Source organism: Salvelinus alpinus, chromosome 1, assembly GCF_045679555.1.
Source record: "Salvelinus alpinus chromosome 1, SLU_Salpinus.1, whole genome shotgun sequence".
Classification (NCBI taxonomy): Eukaryota; Metazoa; Chordata; class Actinopteri; order Salmoniformes; family Salmonidae; genus Salvelinus; species Salvelinus alpinus.
In genome coordinates this window covers 19,152,327-19,179,941 of record NC_092086.1, presented here as the reverse complement: position 1 = coordinate 19,179,941, position 27,615 = coordinate 19,152,327, and the positions used below count along the sequence as shown (strand labels likewise).

General features: G+C 45.6%; 1 protein-coding gene across 4 annotated transcripts in view; it reads right to left on the bottom strand.

Moving 5' to 3' along the window:
• The window catches only part of LOC139570932 (BAR/IMD domain-containing adapter protein 2-like), a 174,740-nt gene that overhangs the window by 53,242 nt on the left and 93,883 nt on the right, over positions 1-27,615 (bottom strand). For all 4 annotated transcript variants that reach the window (XM_071393289.1, XM_071393295.1, XM_071393280.1 and 1 more), the window contains exons 4-6: positions 18,753-18,814; positions 16,376-16,447; positions 9,893-10,030 (exon numbers count right to left, since the gene is read on the bottom strand). In XM_071393289.1, coding sequence (XP_071249390.1) covers positions 9,893-10,030; positions 16,376-16,447; positions 18,753-18,814 — 272 coding nt within the window. The remainder of the gene's footprint in view (positions 1-9,892; positions 10,031-16,375; positions 16,448-18,752; positions 18,815-27,615) is intronic.

Below are 27,615 nucleotides of genomic sequence, written 5' to 3'. Positions count from 1 at the left end.
GCATTAGGATAAACCCACTAACTATCCTTTACAACAACCTGAGATGGAAGGATCATGACTAGAGATTCCTGTCTCTGTGTGTGTTTTGTGTTTTGTGTCTGTGTCTGTGTGTGTTTGTGTTTGTGTGTATGCGTGTTACCTAGCCAGAGCAGAGCAATAAAGCTAGTCGTGATGGGAGCCATTTCAATGAACCATTACAGCACAGAATGGAACATAGAAGTCTGACAAGATGAAGATGGTTTTATTCTCTTTTTTATCAGTTATTTCTGTTTTGTGAAAAAGTTAGACTGCTGTGGAATGAGTCACGCTACATACTGCAGAGCGAGAGAGAGAGAGAAAATACATAGTATCTGGACCAGCACGTTTGAAAAGACGGCCTGACATTTCAGCCTGTTTTGGTGGGATGGAGCTTTGGCCTGCATGGCTCAGGTGGTGGCTGAGGTCCATGATGATCTTCTCTGCCTTCCTGTGACATTTCTTCAGCCTCCTATTGCGCCTTCTTCACCACACTGTCTGTGTGAGTGGACCATTTCAGGTTGTCAGTGATGTGCAAGCAGAGGAACTTGAAGCGTTTCAACCTCTCCATAGCAGCCCCATCGATGTGTTCTCTCTGCAAGTCCACGATCAGCTCCTTTGTTTTGTTGACATTAAGGGAGAGGCTATTTTCCCGGCACCACTCTGCCAGGGCTCTCACCTCCTCCTTGTAGGCGGTCATTGTTGGTAATCAGGCCAACCACTGTTGTATCATCGGCAAACTTGATGATTGAGTAAGAGATCAATAGTCAAGTCCATTATTCAAGACCAAGGAAGCTCCACTAATACATATAGCCTGTTCATTTCTGAACTGTGTGTAGGTGATAGTTCAGAAATTAACATGTAGGATGGGCCTATGTTCATTTCTGAACTGTGTGTAGGTGATAGGCCCATCCTACATGTATCTAGCAGTTCTGGGCATCAAAGACTAATAAAAGAATGAACAGTACATGATGCTATTCCTGTGCTTTATTCCTGCACACACAACCATCCTATCCATATATATATCTCTCTATCCATCCAGCCAGCCATCCATCCAGCCAGCCAGCCATCCATCCATCCATCCATCCATCCATCCACTACCGTTGAAAAGTTTGGGATCTTTCTTATGAAACTCATCAGTCTATTCTTGTTCTGAGAAATTAAGGCTATTCCATGAGAGAAATTGCCAAGAAACGGAAGATCTCGTACAACGCTGTGTACTGCTCCCGTCACAGAACAGCGCAAACTGGTTAGAACCAGAATAGAAAGAGGAGTGGGAGGCCCCGGTGCACAACTGAGGAAGAGGACAAGTACATTAGTGTCTAGTTTGACAAACAGGCGCCACACTCAAGTCCTCAACTGGCAGCTTCATTAAATAGTACCCACAAAACACCAGTCTCAACGTCAACAATGAGGAGGTGACTCCGGGATGCTGGCCTCCTAGGCAGGGTTGCAAAGGAAAAGACATATCTCAGACTGGCCAATAAAAATAAAAGATTACGATGGGCAAAAGAACACAGACACTGGACAGAGGAACTCTGCCTAGAAGGCCAGCATCCCGGAGTCGCCTCTCGAAAATCAAAAGAATTCAGCCAAAAATTGTACACCTCCACAAGTCTGGTTCATCCATAGGAGCAATTTCCAAACTGCTGAAGGTACCACGTTCATCTGTAGACACAATAGTACGCAACTATAAACACTATGGGACCACGCAGCCGTAATACCGCTTAGGAAGGAGACGCATTCTGTCTCCTAGAGATGAGCGTACTTTGGTGCGAAAAGTGCAAACCAATCCCAGAACAACAGCAAAGGACCTTGTGAAGATGCTGGAGGAAACAGGTACAAAAGTATCTCCATCCACAGTAAAATGAGTTCTATATCGACATAACCTGAAAGGCCGCTCAGCAAGGAAGAAGCCACTGCTCCAAAACTGCCATAATAAAGCCAGACTACGGTTTGCAACTGCACATGGGGACAAAGATCGTACTTTTTGGAGAAATGTCCTCTGGTCTGATGAAACAAAAATATAAAGTTTTGGCCATCATGACCATTGTTATGTTTGGAGGAAAAAGGGGGAGGCTTGCATGCCGAAGAACACCATCCCAACTGTGAAGCACGGGGGTGGCAGCATTATGTTGTCGGCGTGCTTTGCTGCAGGAGGGATCGGTGCACTTCACAAAATAGATGGCATCATAAGGAAGGAAAATGATGTGGCTATATTGAAGCAACATCTCAAGACATCAGTCAGGAAGTTAAAGCTTGGTCACAAATGGGTCTTCCAAATGAACAATGACCCCAAGCATACTTCTAAAGTTGTGGCAAAATGGCTTAAGGACAACAAAGTCAAGGTGTGGCCATCACAAAGCCCTGACCTCAATCCTATACAAAATTTGTGGGCAGAATTGAAAAAGTGTGTGCGACTTCAACCGTATATATATATATCCATCTATCCATCCATGACTCTTTCTATGTAAGCAACCTTTCGGGTGCAAATAAGGACTTGTCAAGAGTGTTCGTGTCCAGGGGCCTCCCGGGTGGCACAGTGCTAGCTGTGCCACCAGAGATTCTGGGTTCGAGCCCAGGCTCTGCCGCAGCTGGCCGCGACCAGGAAGCCCATGGGGCGGCGCACAATTGGCCCAGCGTCGTCCGGGTTAGGGAGGGTTTGGCCGGCAGGGATATCCTTGTCTCATCGCGCACTAGCGACTCCTGTGGCGGGCCGGGCGCAGTGCACGCTGACCAGGTCGCCAGGTGTTTCCTGCGACACATTGGTGCGGCTGGCTTCCGGGTTGGATGTGCATTGTGTCAAGAAGCAGTGCGGCTTGGTTGGGTTGTGTTTCGGAGGACGCATGGCTCTCGGCCTTCGCCTCTCCTGAGTCCGTACGGGAGTTTCAGCGATGAGACAAGACTGTAACTACCAATTGGATACCATGAAATTGGGGAGAAAAAATGGGTAAAATATATTTTTAATTAAAAAAAAAGTGTTTGTGTTCTACGGGAGGAGTGATCCTCCGTGATAATGCACTGGGTGACTACACTACAATACTTTACAGTATAGCATCAGGAAAGGGGATTCAGGGGGATTCACCAAGGGATTCAGCATCATTTCCTCCCCGTAGAACAGCGGTCCCTCTTCCTCCACCAGGGGATTCAGCATCATTTCCTCCCTGTAGAACAGCAGTCCCTCTTCCTCCACCAGGGGATTCAGCATAATTTCTTCCCCGTAGAACAGCGGTCCCTCTTCCTCCACCAGGGGAATCAGCATCATTTCCTCCCTGTAGAACAGCGGCCGCTCTTCCTCTACTAGGGGATTCAGCATCATTTCCTCCCTGTAGAACAGCAGTCCCTCTTCCTCCACCAGGGGATTCAGCATCATTTCCTCCCTGTAGAACAGCGGTCCTTCTTCCGCCACCAGGGGATTCAGCATCATTGCCTCAAGCTCTTTTCAATTCCTTCAATTCAGGTTACTGTAACGAATATATTACAAAAAGTACGAGATAAAGGGGATTTCATCCAATGTTTTAAGCCAAATAAATCACAACCAAAATATTTAAGGAGCTCCAGGGTCCTCTGAGACAGTCTGAGCTGTCATTAACAGACTGTGGAGTGGTGGAGAGTGTGTGGTGTTGGTGTGTGTGTGTGTGTGTGTGTGTGTGTGTGTGTGTGTGTGTAGTATTCATCTAAAGGTCCTTCCTGCTGCATCTAGCCTTGGTCCACTCTAGTCAACTACATAACGAGATCATTAGCAGCATTAACATCACAGGGCTACTAAGCAGCGTGTGTGTGTGTGTGTGTGTGTGTGTCATGCTACAAAAGGCAAAGAAAAAGCACTGAGCACAGAGATGTAGGAGGGGGAGGGAGGAGGGAAAGAGATGGTGAAAAAGCCAGAGAGACAGAGAGCGAACAACAAACACAGAGAACCTAACCATTCCTGTCATCCACCAGACTGCACTCACACATCATTTACTTCCATGACACAACAGAAGAGAAGAAAACATTCGGTCACACCCACCGCCATCTTAAACACATGTTTAGTGTGTGAATTATATTATGATGAAAAACAACATCAGCGTTCAACATTCACAACCCTGTTAGAAGGTGTGTGTGTTATAATGATTCATTCCAATCAATCAGCTTTTAATCAGTTTCTCTAATAGCATTCCCTTGTTAGTCCCCCCAGGCTGGTGAGGTACTACTGTAGCTGGCTGCTGTTCCCAGGCTGGTGAGGTACTACTGTAGCTGGCTGCTGTTCCCAGGCTGGTGAGGTACTACTGTAGCTGGCTGCTGTTCCCAGGCTGGTGAGGTACTACTGTAGCTGGCTGCTGTTCCCAGGCTGGTGAGGTACTACTGTAGCTGGCTGCTGTTCTCAGGCTGGTGAGGTACTACTGTAGCTGGCTGCTGTTCCCAGGCTGGTGAGGTACTACTGTAGCTGGCTGCTGTTCCCAGGCTGGCGGTATAAGAGTCTGTGTAGGACTGTAGGCTGCGGTTCTGTAGTCCCTGTGGGGCGTGTGAGTGCGCATGTGTGTGTGCGTGTGGGGGGGACTGTAAACTGTAGTTGTATTGTCCCTGTGGTGCTCCAGCACAAATTAGTTGACTCATCCCTCCCTCCCCCACAGTCATACTGTACGTGATATGATCAGGGAAATTGAGCAGTCTGAAAATGAGAAGGGAGATTGCTTTCTCCTCTCCCTGGTAAGGTACCGTGTATTATTAGTACCAAGGCTAGACGAGTTGGGACCTGTCTGCAGGTGGGCCCAACAAGCAAACAGCCAAGCCATACTTTTTTCATCAAATATCAACATACTAGGCTCACCCATACAGAGAATGTGTAACCTAAAGCGTAATTGCGTTGATTCCCGCCCGTGGTTGATTTGGGTGCATCATGTCCTCTTATCTCATTAACAGCTGTTGTCAAACAGTCAGTCTGGAAAGACCGTTCGCTTCCTCAGTGAATTCTACTAGATGAAAAGCCAACATGAGTATAACATCCTCACATTTAAAGCATTCCTGATTGTTTAAATTTCACACTATAAAACGTTCTATTCTCGAAAACCTAAAATGCCTACTCTTTAGAATGCAAGTATGGGAATTGGGACACGGCCAACGTGTTTGTTTTCTATGACATTGTTTTTGTTTGCATTTGTCATTCAGAGCTCATCTGGTCTCAGTTTGACTCCCTGATGAAATACAGGTAACATAAGCCTGCTAAAGGGATGGGGCTGGAGACAGTGTTAGATAGTGCTCTATATATTACAGTACTCAACACTCTCTCCCTAGTCCTGTGACAGACAATACCGAGACCTTGAGACTAAGGTCCAATCTGACATTTTTGTCAAATAGGAGTTAGTCCCATAGGAGTTAGTCCCATAGACATTGTCTTTAGATGGTTCTTGAAAAAGTACTAGACTATAAAGTTATATCTGCATAAACCCCAATGCAAACCAATCAAAAGCCTGAACAAATACAGACGGACCAATCAGAACACACGTCTTTGCCAGTAAAAACTGAACATGTCTAAAAACTGGACTGTGTCAGATAGGACCTTACGGCCCTGAAATATCGATCTGGGTTCAACCTTAAAAGGGTCTATCTGCAATTGCACCCCTCTAAAAAACTATATATTTACAAATGTCTCAGGATTTTGATCCTCTGCACTTTAGAACCTTTAAGGTGAGGACCTTAATGGGTTATGAAAGAAGAAGTCACTACCAAACAGTTCTGAGATCTGGGATTTGAAAACTTTGATGCTCAATTTCTCCGAACTATGCTTTGAACAGATAGAACGTTATCAAATCACATTTTATTGGTCAAATACACATATTTAGCAGATGTTACTGTGGGTGTAACGAAATGCTTATAGTCCCAACGTCACACAGTGGCAAGCCACATCTAACACTTATAGACTGTCCCTGTCACCAGAGGAAGGCCTGGAGCATCCAGACGAGAGGAAAGGCCTGGAGCATCCAGACGAGAGGAAAGGCCTGGAGCATCCAGACGAGAGGAAAGGCCTGGAGCATCCAGACGAGAGGAAAGGCCTGGAGCATCCAGACGAGAGGAAAGGCCTGGAGCATCCAGACGAGAGGAAAGGCCTGGAGCATCCAGACGAGAGGAAAGGCCTGGAGCATCCAGACGAGAGGAAAGGCTGGAGCATCCAGACGAGAGGAAAGGCCTGGAGCATCCAGACGAGAGGAAAGGCCTGGAGCATCCAGACGAGAGGAAAGGCCTGGAGCATCCAGACGAGAGGAAAGGCCTGGAGCATCCAGACGAGAGGAAAGGCCTGGAGCATCCAGACGAGAGGAAAGGCCTGGAGCATCCAGACGAGAGGAAAGGCCTGGAGCATCCAGACGAGAGGAAAGGACTGGAGCATCCAGACGAGAGGAAAGGCCTGGAGCATCCAGACGAGAGGAAAGGCCTGGAGCATCCAGACGAGAGGAAAGGCCTGGAGCATCCAGACGAGAGGAAAGGCCTGGAGCATCCAGACGAGAGGAAAGGCCTGGAGCATCCAGACGAGAGGAAAGGCCTGGAGCATCCAGACGAGAGGAAGGGCTGGAGCATCCAGACGAGAGGAAAGGCCTGGAGCATCCAGACGAGAGGAAAGGCTGGAGCATCCAGACGAGAGGAAAGGCTGGAGCATCCAGACGAGAGGAAAGGCCTGGAGCATCCAGACGAGAGGAAAGGCCTGGAGCATCCAGACGAGAGGAAGGGCTGGAGCATCCAGACGAGAGGAAAGGGCTGGAGCATCCAGACGAGAGGAAGGGCTGGAGCATCCAGACGAGAGGAAGGGCTGGAGCATCCAGATGAGAGGAAGGGCTGGAGCATCCAGATGAGAGGAAGGGCTGGAGCATCCAGACGAGAGGAAAGGCTGGAGCATCCAGATGAGAGGAAAGGCTGGAGCATCCAGATGAGAGGAAAGGCTGGAGCATCCAGATGAGAGGAAAGGCTGGAGCATCCAGATGAGAGGAAAGGCTGGAGCATCCAGATGAGGTAACAGGGGAGCCCAGCAAAACATGAAAAGCCCCCCCTAGGAGGGGTGTGTCACTGACGTGATCTTCCTGTCCGAGTTAGCGCCCCCGTCGGGTTCGTGCCGTGGGGGAGATCTTCATGGGCTATACTCGGCCTTGTCTCAGGGTAGTAAGTTGGTGGTTTGAAGATATCCCTCTAGTGGTGTGGGGGCTTTTTACTCACTCAATCACCGTGTTCCGGACCTGCTGTTTTCGACTTCCTCTCCAACTCTCGGCTATGAAAAGCCAACTGACATTTACTCCTGAGGTACTGACCTGTTGCACCCTCTACAACCACTGGGATTATTATTTGACCCTACTGGTCATCTATGAACATTTGAACATCTTGGCCATATACTGTTATAATCTCTACCCGGCACAGCCAGAAGAGGACTGGCCACCCCTCAGAGCCTGGTTCCTCTCTAGGTTTCTTCCTAGGTTCCTGCCTTTCTAGGGAGTTTTTCCTAGCCACTGTGCTTCTACACCTGCATTACTTGCTGTTTGGGGTTTCAGGCTGGGTTTCTGTACAGCACTTTGTGACATCGGCTGATGTAAAAAGGGCTTTACAAATACATTTGATTGATTGAAATATATTTTATTGATGGTCCCTGAACAAGCAGCAGTGTCAGGCTCCAGCTTTAATATCGATCAGTTGGATGTCTCTTAACCCTGACAGTTATGGCTGGCTACCCCTCACCACACTGCAGGCCTTACACTAACTCTGGAATCACACATTTACAAGAGCAGACCTGCTACAGCTACCAGACCTGCTTTTACAGAGCGTTCAGCCCAACCCTGTGGGCTGAGCTACAGTAACAGGGGACCTGAGCAGAGTGTTTCAATCACTGATACATGCCAGAGTAACACACACATACAGAGAAAAACTGAGTGAGGGTTTCGAAACAGGACAAGTAAACAGTTTGTTTTCTTACTTCCTGTGTGTCCTCTCTCTCCCTGCCCACTCAGGGCAGAGCAGTACTGTGTCCACGGTTCTCCAATACTCTCCACCCTCAGTCCTGGCCCTGGGTGCATCTAATCAGCATAATGAAAATACAGTATTCACATCTAAAGCTAGCCATCAGCCTGGTGGAGATGTATTACCAACTAACCATTTGAAGCTATCCATCAGCCTGGTGGAGATGTATTACCAACTAACCATCTAAAGCTATCCATCAGCCTGGTGGAGATGTATTACCAACTAACCATCTAAAGCTATCCATCAGCCTGGTGGAGATGTATTACCAACTAACCATCTAAAGCTACCCATCAGCCTTGAGGAGATGTATGACCAACTAACCATCTAAAGCTATCCATCAGCCTGGTGGAGATGTATGACCAACTAACCATATGAAGCTATCCATCAGCCTGGTGGAGATGTATGACCAACTAACCATCTAAAGCTATCCATCAGCCTGGTGGAGATGTATGACCAACTAACCATCTAAAGCTATCCATCAGCCTGGTGGAGATGTATGACCAACTAACCATCTAAAGCTATCCATCAGCCTGGTGGAGATGTATTACCAACTAACCATCTAAAGCTATCCATCAGCCTGGTGGAGATGTATTACCAACTAACCATCTAAAGCTATCCATCAGCCTGGTGGATATGTATGACCAACTAACCATCTAAAGCTATCCATCAGCCTGGTGGAGATGTATTACCAACTAACCATCTAAAGCTATCCATCAGCCTGGTGGAGATGTATTACCAACTAACCATCTAAAGCTATCCATCAGCCTGGTGGATATGTATGACCAACTAACCATCTAAAGCTATCCATCAGCCTGGTGGAGCGGTATTACCAACTAACTATCTAAAGCTATCCATCAGCCTTGTGGAGATGTATTACCAACTAACCATCTAAAGCTATCCATCAGCCTGGTGGAGATGTATTACCAACTAACCATCTAAAGCTATCCATCAGCCTGGTGGAGATGTATTACCAACTAACCATCTAAAGCTATCCATCAGCCTGGTGGAGATGTATTACCAACTAACCATCTAAAGCTGTCCATCAGCCTGGTGGAGATGTATTACCAACTAACCATCTAAAGCTATCCATCAGCCTTGTGGAGATGTATTACCAACTAACCATCTAAAGCTATCCATCAGCCTGGTGGAGATGTATTACCAACAAACCATCTAAAGCTGTCCATCAGCCTGGTGGAGATGTATTACCAACTAACCATCTAAAGCTATCCATCAGCCTGGTGGAGATGTATTACCAACTAACCATCTAAAGCTATCCATCAGCCTGGTGGAGATGTATTACCAACAAACCATCTAAAGCTGTCCATCAGCCTGGTGGAGATGTATTACCAACTAACCATCTAAAGCTATCCATCAGCCTGGTGGAGATGTATTACCAACTAACCATCTAAAGCTATCCATCAGCCTGGTGGAGATGTATTACCAACTAACCATCTAAAGCTATCCATCAGCCTGGTGGAGATGTATTACCAACAAACCATCTAAAGCTGTCCATCAGCCTGGTGGAGATGTATGACCAACTAACCATCTAAAGCTATCCATCAGCCTGGTGGAGATGTATGACCAACTAACCATCTAAAGCTGTCCATCAGCCTGGTGGAGATGTATTACCAACTAACCATCTAAAGCTATCCATCAGCCTGGTGGAGATGTATGACCAACTAACCATCTAAAGCTAGCTAAGATGGCACAAACAGATCTGGTCCTGAGGTGAGTAAAAGTGTGTTGACCCCTTTATCCCTTGCTTGTGTGAGCGAGTGAGTGAGTGAGTGAGAGAGAGCAGCCGTGTGTCCATGTGTCTGTACGCGTGTGCGTGCGTCCATGCGTGTAGCCGTGGGTGTGTGTGTATGCATGCGTCCGTGTCGGCCCTTCCATAGAGACTGACCTGCATCTCCTTCTCTCCGTACTTGGAGGGGTTCTTGCTGCCTTGGCTCTTCCTGCGGAGTTTCTTCAGTTCAGTCTGACACTTCTCCAGACTCTCTCCCTTACTCTTGTGCTCCACTTGGTACTTCTTCAACGCAGCCTGAAGGGGGCAGGAGAGAGCACACAGAAAGTTAGTTTATCAGCACTGGGGAGAACAAGCTGCCCTTTTAGAGTTTACCTTAGGTCAGTGTCTAGGGGGCAATGTCACCCTATATCGATCTGTCATAGAGTATGTAACAAGCTGCCCTTTTAGAGCTGGACAAACGCTTGTCTCTCTAAGGCCCTGTGGGAACTATCTATTAGCCTCCTGAAGCCCTGTCATCTTATCTGTCTGAGCACATCTCAACAGCTGTCTATCATGTGGCAGTGCTGGAGACAGACCATTATGGGAGGGCTAATCAGGATTACCATGATGTGTGTGTGTGTGTTCAGATCCTCCCTGCCTCACGTTAACTTTAATACGTTATCTCCCACTCCCACCCTAGCCAGATCCAGTAATCTGATCTATTCCATGACTAACACATGTGATTCAACTCATCAAGGGCTTGATGATTAGCTGACCAGTTGAATCAGGATCACACAGTGTGGAACAGAGGAATAGGTTTTGGGAGACACCTTTAATGGATAGAGATAATGTGGACTTTGTACTGGTCTCCAACTAGCAATCTATATGGGAACTTTGTCCAGCGGATTGGTAATCTATGGTAAATTTTCCTGTTCAACCGTTCAGCATTTCAGGAACTTGTCCAAGCCCTGACATCTGTGAGTGATTGAGAGCGGTTGTAAAATGCTGGTCAAGTAATCATTTTTCAGACAGAGCGCGAGAGAGATAAGTCAAGGAAGCCTGGTTTGTTGTAAAGTAAGCCTAATGTACTTTATATTGGTATGAGAGGATGAATCGTTCATTTCTGACAGGCAAACGGAACTTGATGAAGACTCGCTGCTATAGCAACTCTGCTTTGGTCTTGATGATAAAATGTAACGTGTAGCCTACAAACGAGACAATAAACCCTTTAATTGTCTGCACATACATACTTGTGAAATGTTGCATTATTCAATAGTGTAATATGTTTTAGAATAAAAGTGTGTCATTGTTGAATTGTTTGTGCTTACTGGCTAGTGGCTCCTGTGATATTGATATTTATGCTCAATTTGAGCTGCGGACCAAGCCACAACGAAAAGGTAAGGCAAGGGTGTAATGTGAAAAGTAGAAATCTCTTTCGCCACCCCGTTCCTCAGACTTCCTTCATGTCTCGTAGTGGGAAAAGGGACGAGGTCTTTAGGTGGCTTTCATTTGTTCATGTTGCTTACCCCCATGTTGTTTACCCCCATGTTGTTTACCCCCATGTTGTTTACCCCCCATGTTGTTTACCCCCCATGTTGTTTACCCCCATGTTGTTTACCCCCCATGTTGTTTACCCCCCATGTTGTTTACCCCCCATGTTGTTTACCCCCATGTTGTTTACCCCCATGTTGTTTACCCCCCATGTTGTTTACCCCCATGTTGTTTACCCCCATGTTGTTTACCCCCATGTTGCTTACCCCTTTTCAGATATACCAAGAAGATGCTCTAAAAATGCAGGCCTGGTAAATGAGTGGGATTCTGTCTGAGTATAAGTCAGTGAGAGAGAGAGAGAGATTCCTCCATGGGGAGGAACTATAGCTACAAGTTTCCTTCCTGATGGAAAATGTCTGTTTTCCTGAAATGACTCGCAAGCAACATTAATAATTCACAAAGCAAAACCATTGCTATTATCGCTGATGCCATTTTTTAAAAGGAATTCATTACTGTGAATGGATGGCATTTTAATACCCAGAACAGCAGTCTAAGGCTAGCTTCCAAATGGCACCCTATTCCCTATACCAGGGGTAGTCAACTCTTACCCTACGAGGTCCAGAGCCCGCTGGTTTTCTGTCCTACCTGATAATTAACTAGATCCACTTGATGTCCCAGGTCTAAGTCAGTGCCTGATTAGAGGGGAACAATGAAAAAAAAGTAGTGGAACTGGCTTCAAGGTCCAGAGTTGAGTTTGAGGGCCCTAGATAGTCCACTACTTTTAATGAAAGCCCATAGGGTAGTAGTGCACTATATAGGGAATAGGGTGCCATTCGAGATGGATGATAATGTATGAGGACTCTGGCTTGTTAGACAGATGGCATTCAGAAAGGAAAAGTGTTTTCTGTCTGTGTGTGTGTGTGTGTGTGTGTGTGTGTGTGTGTTTTCCTATTGAAAAGAATAAGCATCAGAGGATTAGTGAACCAATTGATCGTTGATCTCTTATCAGTGTAAAGGAACAGAAACATCTCTGATGGGTCTATAGCGGCATTAAAACACAGAGGTTCATTGTGGGAATAGCCTCCAGTTACTACAGAATGAGGCATATTTAACATCAGCTACTGGCAGGGTTTGGTTTGAACCCGGTTTCATAAGAGTTCCCAGAACACTTACTGGTCGCATCCCAAATGGCATCCTATTGCCTATACAGTGCACTACTTTTAACCAGAACCCAATTGATCTTGGTCAACAGTAGTGCACCACATAGGGAATAAGGTGGTACACACTGGGAGGTACACACAGTTGCCCACAGAACAGTGTGACAGAGAAAAAATAAATAAATGTTGACTTAAAAATAATAATAGAATTCTAAGAAAGACAGACCACAAACTGCCGGACAGAACAGAGACAAACAAGCTATGAATAGGAGAGGGCTGCTGGAGGGAAATCTGGATGTCCACACAGAGAAACAGACAGAAACCGTGCTTACATTTGTATAGGATCACGTGTCTCTATTATGCATGGGAATACTTGGGGAACAGATTTCTTCAAATAAAATCACTTGGAGATGATTTTCTGGTGTTTTTACAGTCTTACAGTATGTCCAACAATGAACATTTAAAAATAAAGAATAATAAAATAAAAAATATATACTACTTTTTTGGGCTCAGATAGAAACCCTGCGGGCCGCCAGTTGGGGAACCCTGGCGTAGCATACCCAACAGGCTAATGCTACAGCTAGTGTACCCAACAGGCTAATGCTACAGCTAGTGTACCCAACAGGCTAATGCTACAGCTAGTGTACCCAACAGGCTAATGCTACAGCTAGTGTACCCAACAGGCTAATGCTACAGCTAGTGTACCCAACAGGCTAATGCTACAGCTAGCGTACCCAACAGGCTAATGCTACAGCTAGTGTACCCAACAGGCTAATGCTACAGCTAGTATACCCAACAGGCTAATGCTACAGCTAGTATACCCAACAGGCTAATGCTACAGCTAGTATACCCAACAGGCTAATGCTACAGCTAGTGTACCCAACAGTCTAATGCTACAGCTAGTGTACCCAACAGTCTAATGCTACAGCTAGCATACCAACAGTCTAATGCTACAGCTAGCATACCAACAGTCTAATGCTACAGCTAGTACAATGGTGTATGATGATGACAACAACACCACCTCATCCCCCTATCCTGCAGCACAGACACACTGCTGCTCCTCCACATGGAGTTGGCTGGTTGCAGCCCGCTCACATCCCACTCATTCTAAGTATATCACTCCTGCTGCTTCAGACTTCAATGCATGCTGCAGGAAATGTTAGGTTGTAATTTTCTCTTTGCTTATTGGTTATGTAGTTTCTAAATATTCTAGAGTTGTTTTCTCTAAAGCTTCATTTTCGGGAAAAGGAGCCTTACTGTTTAAATGGAGGTCCAGAGTAAGAACACCAAACACTTTGGCAAAGACATGGTCTGAATAACTATGGTGCTGACGGGGGACAGTAGGTGAAAGTCTGACATGGTCTGAATAACTGTGGTGCTGACGGGGGACAGTAGGTGAAAGTCTGACATGGTCTGAATAACTGTGGTCTGAATAACTGTGGTGCCGACGGGGGACAGTAGGTGAAAGAGTAGCTGTTCAAAATAGAGGTTGACCGATTATGATTTTTCAACGCCGATACCGATACCGATTATTGGATGACCCAAAAATCGGTATCGGCCGATTTTTATTTATTTATTTGTAATAATGACAATTACAACACTACTGAATGAACATTTATTTTAACTTAATATAATACATCAATAAAATCAATTTAGCCTCAAATAAATAATGATAAGTTCCTTGCTCAGAACATGAGAACATATGAAAGCTGGTGGTTCCTTTTAACATGAGTCTTCAATATTCCCAGGTAAGACGTTTTAGGTTGTAGTTATTATAGGAATTATAGGACTATTTCTCTCTATACCATTTGTATTTCATATACAGTGGGGAGAACAAGTATTTGATACACTGCCGACTTTGCAGGTTTTCCTACTTACAAAGCATGTAGAGGTCTGTCATTTTTTATCATAGGTACACTTCAACTGTGAGAGATGGAATCTAAAACAAAAATCCAGAAAATCACATTGTATGATTTTAAGTAATTAATTAGCATTTTATTGCATGACATAAGTATTTGATCACCTACCAACCAGTAAGAATTCCGGCTCTCACAGACCTGTTAGTTTTTCTTTAAGAAGCCTCTCATACAATGATATTTTCTGGATTTTTATTTTAGATTCCGTCTCTCACAGTTGAAGTGTACCTATGATAAAAATTACAGACCTCTACATGCTTTGTAAGTAGGAAAACCTGCAAAATCGTCAGTGTATCAAATACTTGTTCTCCCCACTGTACCTTTGACTATTGGATGTTTTTACAGGCACTTTAGTTTTACCAGTGTAACAGTATAGCTTCCGTCCCTCTCCTCGCCCCTACCTGGGCTCGAACCAGGAACACATCGACAACAGCCACCCTCGAAGCATCGTTACCCATCGCTCCACAAAAGCCGCGGAGCAAGGGGAACAACTACTCCAAGTCTCAGAGCGAATGACGTCACCGATTAAAACGCTATTAGTGCACACCCCGCTAACTAGCTAGCCATTTCACATCGGTTACACCAGCCTAATCTCGGGAGTTGATAGGCTTGAAGTCATAAACAGCTCAATGCTTGAAGCATTGCTAAGAGCTACTGGCAAAACGCAAGAAAGTGCTGTTTGAATGAATGCGTACGAGCCTGCTGCTGCCTACCATCGCTCAGTCAGACTGCTCTATCAAATATCAAATCATAGACTTAATTATAACATAATAACACACAGAAATACGAGCCTTTGGTCATTAATATGGTCGAATCCGGAAACTATCATTTCGAAAACAAAACGTTTATTCTTTCAGTGAACCGTATTTTATCTAACGGGTGGCATCCCCCTAAGTCTAAATATTGCTGTTACATTGTACAACCTTCAATGTTGTCATAATTATGTACAATTCTGGCAAATTAATTACGGTCTTTGTTCGGAATAAATGGACTTCACACAGTTCGCAACGAGCCAGGCGGCCCAAACTGCTGCATATACCCTGACTGCTTGCACGGAACGCAAAAGTAGTGACACAATTTCCCTAATTATAAGAAATTCATGTTAGCAGGCAATATTAACTAAATATGCAGGTTTAAAAATATATACTTATGTAATGATTTTAAAGAAAGGCATTGATATTTATGGTTAGGTTTGGTGCAACAGTGCTAAATCATCACCCGTTTAGCGAAGTAGGCTGTGATTCGATGAGAAATTAACAGGCACCGCATCGATTATATGCAATGCAGGACACGCTACAAAAACTAGTAATAATATCAACCATGTGTAGTTAACTAGTGATTATGTGAAGATTAATTGTTTTTATAAGTTTAATGCTAGCCAGCAACTTACATTGGCTTCTTGCTGCCCTCGCGTAACAGGTAGTCAGCCTGCCACGCAGTCTCCTCGTGGAGTGCAATGTAAGGCAGGTGGTTAGAGCGTTGGACTAGTAACCGGTAGGTTGCAAAAATGAATCCCCGAGCTGACAAGGTAAAAATCTGTCGTTCTGCCCCTGAACAAGGCAGTTAACCCACCGTTCCAAGGCCGTCATTGAAAATAAGAATGTGTTCTTAACTGACTTGCCTAGTTAAATAAAAGGTGTAAAAAAAATATATAATATATATTTTTTAAATCGGCCAAATCCGTGTCCAAAAATACCGATTTCCGATTGTTATGAAAACTTGAAATCGGCCCTAATTAATCGGCCATTCCAATTAATCGGTCAATCTCTAGTTCAAACGCAAAGTGTGTTTGTGTGTTTGGGCCGGGATGATAATCGTTAGTATCTTGGGAAGGAAACAGAAAACAAAGCGGATTTAACTTCTTAAGGAAAACAGCCCTAATGTTGGAAACAAACATCATTATGTTGTCATCCAGAGTCCTGTATTTTCCCCAAGCTACAGCACACAATATTCTACAGCAGGTTTTTAAAAGGAACAAAGAGTTAAATCTGCTTTGTCTTTTCATTTTTGTCATGTAAAAAAATATTGCGATACTGATATGGTCACAGCCCTAGTGGGTGTGTGTGTGTGGTTCAGCCATTTAGTCAGATGCTCACCGTCAGGTAACGAGCATCCAGCTCAACCTTCTTCTCCAGCTCAGACAGCAGCTCGTTGTGGAAAGACTTCAGCTGCATGGACGGACAGATGGAGAGATTGAGGGGTGTAGAGAAGCACAGGGTTAATGGTGACGTCACTCTCACAACAGAACAGACTTAGGACCAGGTGATCATCCTGACCATGTGATCATATAGAGGATATATAGAGGAACATCATGTATTCTAAGCCTTATAATAACACAAATACATGCTTATAACGCTGGTTTTACAATAGCTGTTTTTTCTATACATCGGCAGGACAGAACGGCAGCGTCGGGTAAGCTCAGGGGAGGGGGCGTGTGTCTTTATTAACAACAGCTGGTGTGCAATCTCCAATATTATGGAAGTCTCCAGGTTCTGCTCGCCTGAATTACAATACCTCATGATAAGCTGTAGACCTTAAACTCTCTCGGTAAATAGTTTTCATCTATATTTTTCGTAGCCATCTATTTACCACCACAAACCGATGCTGGCACTAAGACCGCACTCAACGAGCTGTATAACACAAACCCTCCCCTAAGCAAACAGGAAGATGCTCACCCAGAGGCAGCGCTCCTATTGGCCGGTGATTTTATTTTAGAATTTTTTACTTTTACCCCTTTTTCTCCCAAATTTCATGGTATCCAATTGGTAGTTATAGTCTTGTCTCATCGCTGCAACTCCCGTATGGACTCGGGAAAGGCGAAGGTCGAGAGCCATGCATCCTCCGAAACACGACCCAACCAAGCCGCACTGCTTCTTGACACACTGCCCGCTTAACCCGGAAGCCAGCCACACCAATGTGTCGGAGGAAACACCGTACACCTGGTGACCGTGTCAGCGTGCATGCTCCCGGCCCAGCACAGGAGTCGCTAGAGCGCAATGGGACAAGGACAAACTCTCCCCTAACCTGGACGACGCTGGGCCAATTGTGTGCCGCCCCATGGGTCTCCCGGTTGCGGCTGGCTGCAACAGAGCCTGACTCGAACCAGGATCTCTAGTGGCACAGCTATCAACTGCGATGCAGTGCCTTAGACCACTGGCCCACTCGAGAATCCGGCAATTTTATTACAGGAAAACTGAAATCTGTTTTACTTAATTTCTACCAGCATGTCACCTGTGCAACCAGAAGCGGAAACTCTAGACCACCTTTACTCCACACACAGAGACGCATACAAAGCTCTCCGTCGGTCTCCGTTTGTCAAATCTGACCATAACTCTATCCTCCTGATTCCTGCTTACAAGCAAAGACTCAAACAGGAAGTACCAGTGACGTGTGCAATACAGAAGTGGTCCGATGAAGCGGATGCTTAGCTACAGGACTGTTTGCTAGCACAGAATGGAATATGTTCTGGGATTTATCCGTTGGCATTGAGAAGTTTACCACATCAATCACCAGCTTCATTAATAAATGTGTCGACTACGTCGACTCCATAGTGACCGTACGTACATATCCCAACCAGAAGCCATGGATTACAGGCAAAATACGCACTGAGCTAAAGGTTAGAGCTGTCGCTTTTTCAAGGAGAGGGACACTAATGCGGACACATAAGAAATCACGTTACGCCCTCTGACAAACCATCACAGGCAAAGCATCAATACAGGACCAAGATCAAATCCTACTAAACTGTCTCTGACGCTCGTCAGATGTGGCAAGGCTTGCAAACTATCACGCATTACAAAGGGAAACCCAGCCACGAGCTGCCCGGTGACGCAAGCCTACCAGACGAGCTAAATACCTTCTATGCTCGCTTCGAGGCAAGCAACACTGAACCATGCATGAGAGCACCAGCTGTTCCAGACAACTGTGTGATCACGCTCGCCGTAGCCAATGTGAGTAAGACCTTGAAACAGGTTAACATTAACAGGGCCAGACGGATTACCATGATGCATACTCGGCGCATGCGCTGACCAGCTGGCAAGTGTCTTCACTGACATTTTCAACCTCTCCCTGACCCAGTCTGTAATGCCTACATGTTTCAAGCAGACCACCATAGTCCCTGTGCCCAACAACACCACGGTAACCTGTCTAAATGACTATCGCCCCGTAGCACTCACATCTGTAGCCATGAAATGCTTTGAAAGACTTGTCATTGCTCACATCAACACCATCATCCCAGACACCCTGGACCCACTCCAATGTGCATACCTCCCCAACAGATGACGCAATCTCTACTTTACTCCACACTGCCCTTTCCCACCTGGACAGAAGGAACACCTACATGAGAACGCTGTTCTTAGACTACAGCTCAGCATTTAAATCAAAGTTAATTGACCTCTATTCCTACAGTACACCATCTCCTCTAGCAATCTGCTTATGATTGTGTCATAAAGTCCTTATGAAGGTTCATATACCCACCATCTCCTCTAGCTGTACTTGGATCTGTCTGTGGACCTCCGCCATCTGAAACAGCACGTCCCCTAAAGAGAAACACACAGAGCAGATGTCAACAAACATCCCTCACTACAGACAGGGGAGAGAGGGAGGAAAAGAGGGAAGAGGAAAGAGCGAGAGAGAGCGAAGAGAGAGCGAGAGAAAGTGGGAAGAGCGGGAGAGAGAGAGCGAGAGAGCGAGAAAGCGAGAGAGAGAGAGCGAGAAAGCGAGAGAGCGAGAGAGAGCGCGAGAAAGCGAGAGAGAGAGCGCGAGAGGGGAGAGAGAGAGCACGAGAGGGGAGAGAGAGAGCACGAGAGGGGAGAGAGAGACCCCAGTGTGCAGAGAACCCATGCAGCAACACAACGACACAACAGACGCACTAACAGACAGAGGACAGACTGGTAGCCAGGATGGTGCATGGTGGAACATTGGATGTCTCAACAGGAAACACATTTAACAGATAAATAAAATACAATGACACATTAAACAAGACAGAAAGGAAAGGAGGAGGGAAGGAAACGATGCAAATAAACGAGAAGGACCTCTTCTAAAGAAGATGTAGTGAAAGAAAGCACTTCAAAAAGGGGTACAAGCAAAAAATATATATTATTCAAACTTGATATAACTGCTGGTGTTTTATGTCGGGATCAAACATATTGCCTTGGTTGGTTTATCTTTATATTGGCAATATGACAAATAAATAAATAAAAAACAGCTAATCTCCAAACGAAAGAGGAGTGAAAGAGAGAGAACTAAAGAAGGAGAGGTGAGGGAGAGTCATGCAGCCAGTGGAAGACTTGTCCTGGTGTTTTTAATATACCTACATGCTGCCTCTTCTGATTATGCAATGCATTGTAAAGAAAAGGAACAAAATATCTAGATTGAGAAAAGAACAGAGAGCGGAGACCTTGAGAGACAGAAATACAGAGAGACCTTGAGAGACAGAAATACAGAGAGAGACCTTGAGAGACAGAAATACAGAGAGAGACCTTGAGAGACAGAAATACAGAGAGAGACCTTGAGAGACAGAAATACAGAGAGAGAGCGAGAGAGACAGAAAGAGAGAAAAAGAAAGAGACATTACAGAGAGGATGGAAACAGGTTCCCATTACCAAGTCCAAACCCTCCTTTAGCAAACACCAGAGGACTATGAACAAGACTAAACAGAGTGTCTACTCTAAATACACATTGGTAAAATAGTCAGACCCAGAGTGAATTTGTGATTAAAGCAAAGCCATTTATAATGGAAATACATTTTCAAATAGCACATTTATTAAATATTTGCGTGAAATATTTGTAAAGAACCTCTACCACAAAGTCAAGACTAGTTTTATGTGTTTGATGACCCTTTACTAAAGAACATTAAAGAGTCTAAGTCTTCAAACCTTAGAAATCTTTCTATCAGAGAACTCCTTCCATCAAGTCCTCAGAACCATCTGATGTTAAGAAGATGGGGCCTGATCCATCTCAGATCTAATGTTAAAAACACTCTGATCCATCTCAGTTCTAATGCTAAAAACCCTCTGATCCATCTCAGTTCTAATGTTAAAAAGACTCTGATCCATCTCAGTTCTAATGTTAAAAACACTCTGATCCATCTCAGTTCTAATGTTAAAAACACTCTGATCCATCTCAGTTCTAATGTTAAAAAGACTCTGATCCATCTCAGTTCTAATGTTAAAAACACTCTGATCCATCTCAGTTCTAATGTTAAAGACTCTGATCCATCTCAGTTCTAATGTTAAAGACTCTGATCCATCTCAGTTCTAATGTTAAAAACACTCTGATCCATCTCAGTTCTAATGTTAAAGACTCTGATCCATCTCAGTTCTAATGTTAAACACTCTGATCCATCTCAGTTCTAATGTTAAAGACTCTGCTCCATCTCAGTTCTAATGTTAAAAACACTCTGATCCATCTCAGTTCTAATGTTAAACACTCTGATCCATCTCAGTTCTAATGTTAAAAACACTCTGATCCATCTCAGTTCTAATGTTAAAAACACTCTGATCCATCTCAGTTCTAATGTTAAAGACTCTGATCCATCTCAGTTCTAATGTTAAAAACACTCTGATCCATCTCAGTTCTAATGTTAAAAACACTCTGATCCATCTCAGTTCTAATGTTAAAAACACTCTGATCCATCTCAGTTCTAATGTTAAACACTCTGATCCATCTCAGTTCTAATGTTAAACACTCTGATCCATCTCAGGTCTAATGTTAAAAACACTCTGATTCCATCTCAGTTCTAATGTTAAAAACACTCTGATCCATCTCAGTTCTAATGTTAAACACTCTGATCCATCTCAGTTCTAATGTTAAACACTCTGATCCATCTCAGTTCTAATGTTAAACACTCTGATCCATCTCAGTTCTAATGTTAAAAACACTGATCCATCTCAGTTCTAATGTTAAAAACACTCTGATCCATCTCAGTTCTAATGTTAAAGACTCTGATCCATCTCAGTTCTAATGTTAAACACTCTGATCCATCTCAGTTCTAATGTTAAACACTCTGATCCATCTCAGTTCTAATGTTAAAAACACTCTGATCCATCTCAGTTCTAATGTTAAAAACACTCTGATCCATCTCAGTTCTAATGTTAAAAACACTCTGATCCATCTCAGTTCTAATGTTAAAAACACTCTGATCCATCTCAGTTCTAATGTTAAACACTCTGATCCATCTCAGTTCTAATGTTAAAAACACTCTGATCCATCTCAGTTCTAATGTTAAAAACACTCTGATCCATCTCAGTTCTAATGTTAAAAACACTCTGATCCATCTCAGTTCTAATGTTAAAAACACTCTGATCCATCTCAGTTCTAATGTTAAACACTCTGATCCATCTCAGTTCTAATGTTAAACACTCTGATCCATCTCAGTTCTAATGTTAAACACTCTGATCCATCTCAGTTCTAATGTTAAAAACACTCTGATTCCATCTCAGTTCTAATGTTAAAAACACTGATCCATCTCAGTTCTAATGTTAAAAACACTCTGATTCCATCTCAGTTCTAATGTTAAAAACACTCTGATTCCATCTCAGTTCTAATGTTAAAAACACTCTGATCCATCTCAGTTCTAATGTTAAAGACTCTGATCCATCTCAGTTCAAATGTTAAAAACACTCTGATCCATCTCAGTTCTAATGTTAAAGACTCTGATCCATCTCAGTTCTAATGTTAAAAACACTCTGATTCCATCTCAGTTCTAATGTTAAAAACACTCTGATTCCATCTCAGTTCTAATGTTAAAGAGACTCTGATCCATCTCAGTTCTAATGTTAAAGAGTTTTTTTAGAGGGAGAACACAGTATAACTAGTCATTCTAACCCTATAGAGGGAGAACACGGTAGAACTAGTCATTCTAACCCTGTAGAGGGAGAACACAGTAGAACTAGTCATTCTAACCCTGTAGAGGGAGAACACAGTAGAACTAGTCATTCTAACCCTATAGAGGGAGAACACAGTAGAACTAGTCATTCTAACCCTGTAGAGGGAGAACACAGTATAACTAGTCATTCTAACCCTATAGAGGGAGAACACAGTAGAACTAGTCATTCTAACCCTATAGAGGGAGAACACAGTAGAACTAGTCATTCTAACCATGTAGAGGGAGAACACAGTAGAACTAGTCATTCTAACCCTATAGAGGGAGAACACAGTAGAACTAGTCATTCTAACCCTGTAGAGGGAGAACACAGTAGAACTAGTCATTCTAACCCTGTAGAGGGAGAACACAGTAGAACTACTCGTTCTAACCCTGTAGAGGGAGAACACAGTATAACTAGTCATTCTAACCCTATAGAGGGAGAACACAGTAGAACTAGTCATTCTAACCCTGTAGAGGGAGAACACAGTAGAACTACTCGTTCTAACCCTGTAGAGGGAGAACACAGTATAACTAGTCATTCTAACCCTATAGAGGGAGAACACAGTAGAACTAGTCATTCTAACCCTGTAGAGGGAGAACACAGTAGAACTAGTCATTCTAACCCTGTAGAGGGAGAACACAGTAGAACTACTCATTCTAACCCTGTAGAGGGAGAACACAGTAGAACTAGTCATTCTAACCCTGTAGAGGGAGAACACAGTAGAACTACTCGTTCTCTGAAAGTAAAAACAGAGAAACAGAAACAGAGCATGTTTTGATTGTCTGTCCATACTCATGTGATTAGCTAAGTTGTAGTTGTAACCTAGAGCCTTGGTATTGTGGTAAATAAACAGACTTGAACGGTGTACCAGGTAGACCGATTAGATTGAACGGTGTACCAGGTCGACTGATTAGATTGAACGGTGTACCAGGTCGACTGATTAGATTGAACGGTGTACCAGGTCGACTGATTAGATTGAACGGTGTACCAGGTCGACTGATTAGATTGAACGGTGTACCAGGTCGACTGATTAGATTGAACGGTGTACCAGGTAGACTGATTAGATTGAATGGTGTACCAGGTAGACTGATTAGATTGAATGGTGTACCAGGTAGACTGATTAGATTGAATGGTGTACCAGGTCGACTGATTAGATTGAATGGTGTACCAGGTCGACTGATGTTTTCTTCTTCTTTGTCTGTTTGGGAGACCAAGTGCAAGGAGAGAGTGCCTGAGTCTGAAACACACTGATCGTCCGTCCGTCCGTCCGTCCGTCCGTCCGTCCGTCCGTCCGTCTGTCTGTCTGTCTGTCCGTCGAAGCAGAGGAAGCGTTTCTAAGATGATGGAGATGTTTCCTGACTGAGTGTTACAACACTGATCGTCCGTCCGTCCGTCCGTCCGTCCGTCCGTCCGTCCGTCCGTCCGTCCGTCCGTCCGTCCGTCCGTCTGTCTGTCTGTCCGTCGAAGCAGAGGAAGCGTTTCTAAGATGATGGAGATGTTTCCTGACTGAGTGTTACAACACTGATCGTCCGTCCGTCCGTCCGTCCGTCCGTCCGTCTGTCCGTCTGTCTGTCTGTCTGTCTGTCTGTCTGTCTGTCTGTCTGTCTGTCCGAAGCAGAGGAAGCGTTTCTAAGACGATGGAGATGTTTCCTGACTGAGTGTTACAACACTGATCGTCTGTCGGTCTGTCAATCCAAGAAGCACAAGAGCAGGCCATAACATCCTGTCAGGCTGGCAGCTCCCGCACGCAGGCCTGCTAAGCCGATTACAGATAATACTGATCCCCTGATCACAGCCCCCAGGGGCTTAGGGAGCCGGGCATTCTGTTGGTCGGGTCTTAGTGGCTGGATCAATTAACAAATGGGTAGCTATTGGAGGGACGGTCACACACACACCATGACAACATTGTCACACACACACCCACAGTACTCCCCCGTTTCACTGGGTTTAATGTTATTCCTACCGAGTACAAGCCTCTCAGACACCCACACCCCCCCACCCCCAGTACTCCCCCGTTTGACTGGGTGTAATGTTATTCCTACGGAGTACGACCCAGGATTTCCTCAACAGGCGTGGCAGGTTGTTTACAACAGAAGACCTATATGATGGAGGGAAAATATGTTGAATGATGTTCTGGAATAAAGCAGGAATGAATAATACCGATGTCAAGCAGGTGGAGACACGTTGCATGATGCTGGAGCTGTTCAGATGGCATTCACTGGGAAAACATGAGGATGTTTCCAGCATGACATTGCAATGGAAATGTTCATTGTTGCCATGACAACTTTTATCTTGTATCAAACAGAAAATACGAAATCGGACACAAAAAAAACCACACGTTGGCATGGTTACTGCAGAGACTACTAGACAGAATCAGATGTATGTGTCTCAAATGTCACCCTATAGTCCATAGGCCCACAGGGCCCTGGTCTAAAGTAGTGCACTATATAGGGAATAAGGTGTCATTTGGCACTCAGCCTGAGACAGAATCAATATATGACGTTATTAGGAAACATTGTTTGACTCGGTTGTGTGCAATGATGGTGTGTGTGTGCGTGTGACAGAAACCAGCAGCCAGCAGAAACCTGAGAGGTTTGGCAGCTTCAACAAGGATGTCCGCATACCAGCTAATCACCATTCAGCTTTGCTATGACAGACGGGTTGATAGGAGAACACCCCCCCCCCCCTAATAAATACCACAGTGGTGTATCAGTGTATTACACCCCTCTCTATCCTAACACCACCCACAGCAACATGGAGAACAATAGGCCTGTGTGTGTGTGTGTGTGTGTGTGTGTGTGTGTGTGTCTGCAGGTGAGCTCATTTTAGTCCACACCTGCAGAGCAACAAGTGAGCACGTCTGACAGCTCCCAGGTATAAACAGAGCTCAGTGGAGTAAACACAGACCCTTTCCACATTCCCTCGGTTAGTGTATGGAAGCTTTCTCATTACAACACTGATATGTAGTCATCACCATCACAGACAGAAAACACCAGAGGAGAGGAGAGCCTGGAGAGGAGAGCCTGAGAGGAGAAGAGAGCCTGAGAGGAGAAGAGAGCCTGAGAGGAGAAGAGAGCCTGAGAGGAGAAGAGAGCCTGAGAGGAGAAGAGAGCCTGAGAGGAGAAGAGAGCCTGAGAGGAGAAGAGAGCCTGAGAGGAGAAGAGAGCCTGAGAGGAGAAGAGAGCCTGAGAGGAGAAGAGAGCCTGAGAGGAGAAGAGAGCCTGAGAGGAGAGGAGAGCCTGAGAGGAGAGCCTGAGAGGAGAGCCTGAGAGGAGAGCCTGAGAGGAGAGCCTGAGAGGAGAGGCTGAGAGGAGAGCCTGAGAGGAGAGCCTGAGAGGAGAGCCTGAGAGGAGAGCCTGAGAGGAGAGGAGAGGAGAGCCTGAGAGGAGAGGAGAGGAGAGCCTGAGAGGAGAGGAGAGCCTGAGAGGAGAGGAGAGCCTGAAAGGAGAGGAGAGCCTGAAAGGAGAGGAGAGCCTGAGAGGAGAGGAGAGCCTGAGAGGAGAGGAGAGCCTGAGAGGAGAGGAGAGCCTGAGAGGAGAGGAGAGCCTGAGAGGAGAGGAGAGCCTGAGAGGAGAGGAGAGCCTGAGAGGAGAGGAGAGCCTGAGAGGAGAGGAGAGCCTGAGAGGAGAGCCTGAGAGGAGAGCCTGAGAGGAGAGCCTGAGAGGAGAGCCTGAGAGGAGAGCCTGAGAGGAGAGCCTGAGAGGAGAGCCTGAGAGGAGAGGAGAGCCTGAGAGGAGAGGAGAGCCTGAGAGGAGAGGAGAGGAGAGCCTGAGAGGAGAGGAGAGGAGAGCCTGAGAGGAGAGGAGAGCCTGAAAGGAGAGGAGAGCCTGAAAGGAGAGGAGAGCCTGAGAGGAGAGGAGAGCCTGAGAGGAGAGGAGAGCCTGAGAGGAGAGGAGAGCCTGAGAGGAGAGGAGAGCCTGAAAGGAGAGGAGAGCCTGAAAGGAGAGGAGAGCCTGAGAGGAGAGGAGAGCCTGAGAGGAGAGGAGAGCCTGAGAGGAGAGGAGAGCCTGAGAGGAGAGGAGAGCCTGAGAGGAGAGGAGAGCCTGAGAGGAGAGGAGAGCCTGAGAGGAGAGGAGAGCCTGAGAGGAGAGGAGAGCCTGAGAGGAGAGCCTGAGAGGAGAGCCTGAGAGGAGAGCCTGAGAGGAGAGCCTGAGAGGAGAGGAGAGCCTGAGAGGAGAGCCTGAGAGGAGAGCCTGAGAGGAGAGCCTGAGAGGAGAGCCTGAGAGGAGAGCCTGAGAGGAGAGGAGAGCCTAAGAGGAGAGCCTAGGAGGAGAGCCTAAGAGGAGAGGAGAGCCTAAGAGGAGAGCCTAAGAGGAGAGGAGAGCCTAAGAGGAGAGCCTAAGAGGAGAGGAGAGCCTGAGAGGAGAGCCTAAGAGGAGAGGAGAGCCTAAGAGGAGAGGAGAGCCTGAGAGGAGAGGAGAGCCTGAGAGGAGAGCCTGAGAGGAGAGCCTGAGAGGAGAGCCTGAGAGGAGAGCCTGAGAGGAGAGCCTGAGAGGAGAGGAGAGCCTAAGAGGAGAGGAGAGCCTAAGAGGAGAGCCTAAGAGGAGAGCCTAAGAGGAGAGGAGAGCCTAAGAGGAGAGGAGAGCCTAAGAGGAGAGCCTAAGAGGAGAGCCTAAGAGGAGAGGAGAGCCTGAGAGGAGAGCCTAAGAGGAGAGGAGAGCCTAAGAGGAGAGGAGAGCCTGAGAGGAGAGCCTGAGAGGAGAGCAGAGCCTGAGAGGAGAGGAGAGCCTGAGAGGAGCGGAGAGCCTGAGAGGAGCGGAGAGCCTGAGAGGAGCGGAGAGCCTGAGAGGAGCGGAGAGCCTGAGAGGAGAGCCTGAGAGGAGAGGAGAGGAGAGCCTGAGAGGAGAGGAGAGCCTGAGAGGAGAGGAGAGCCTGAGAGGAACGTAAGCTGTGAATCAATCAGTGAAGGTCAGACAGGAATCACTATGGGTTGTCATGGAAGCAGCATAATGCTAGGGTTTTTGCCATGGGAGAAGTTGAGGCAGCTGTTTCAAAAAGAAAGTGTGTGTGTAGCTATTAACAAACACACTTAACACTGTCCTCTCCTACACCTTTTCCTTCATATGACATCAGCAATCTCTCTTCAGGTGACCCTGTCCCACAGCACACTGATGATGCAATCAGGGAGTGGTGTGTGTGTGTGTGTGTACCTAGCACACAGTCTCTATCCCTCAGGGGGAAACCGACATGAATACTGATAATGGGAGGATGAATAATGTGTGAGACAGGTAACAGCTGAAACCCCTGACAGAGACAGACAGACAGTGTGTGCAGGTGCATGTTACAACAAACAGAGCTAATCTTTACGCAGAGGCGGTTTGAGCTTATTTTCCAGATGATCCGTGTCTATGCACCCCACACATTAACTCTATTTATGAACCACGTCTCCTTCCCTCGTTCTCTATGCACCCCACACATTAACTCTATTTATGAACCACGTCTCCTTCCCTCGTTCTCTATGCAGCCCCACA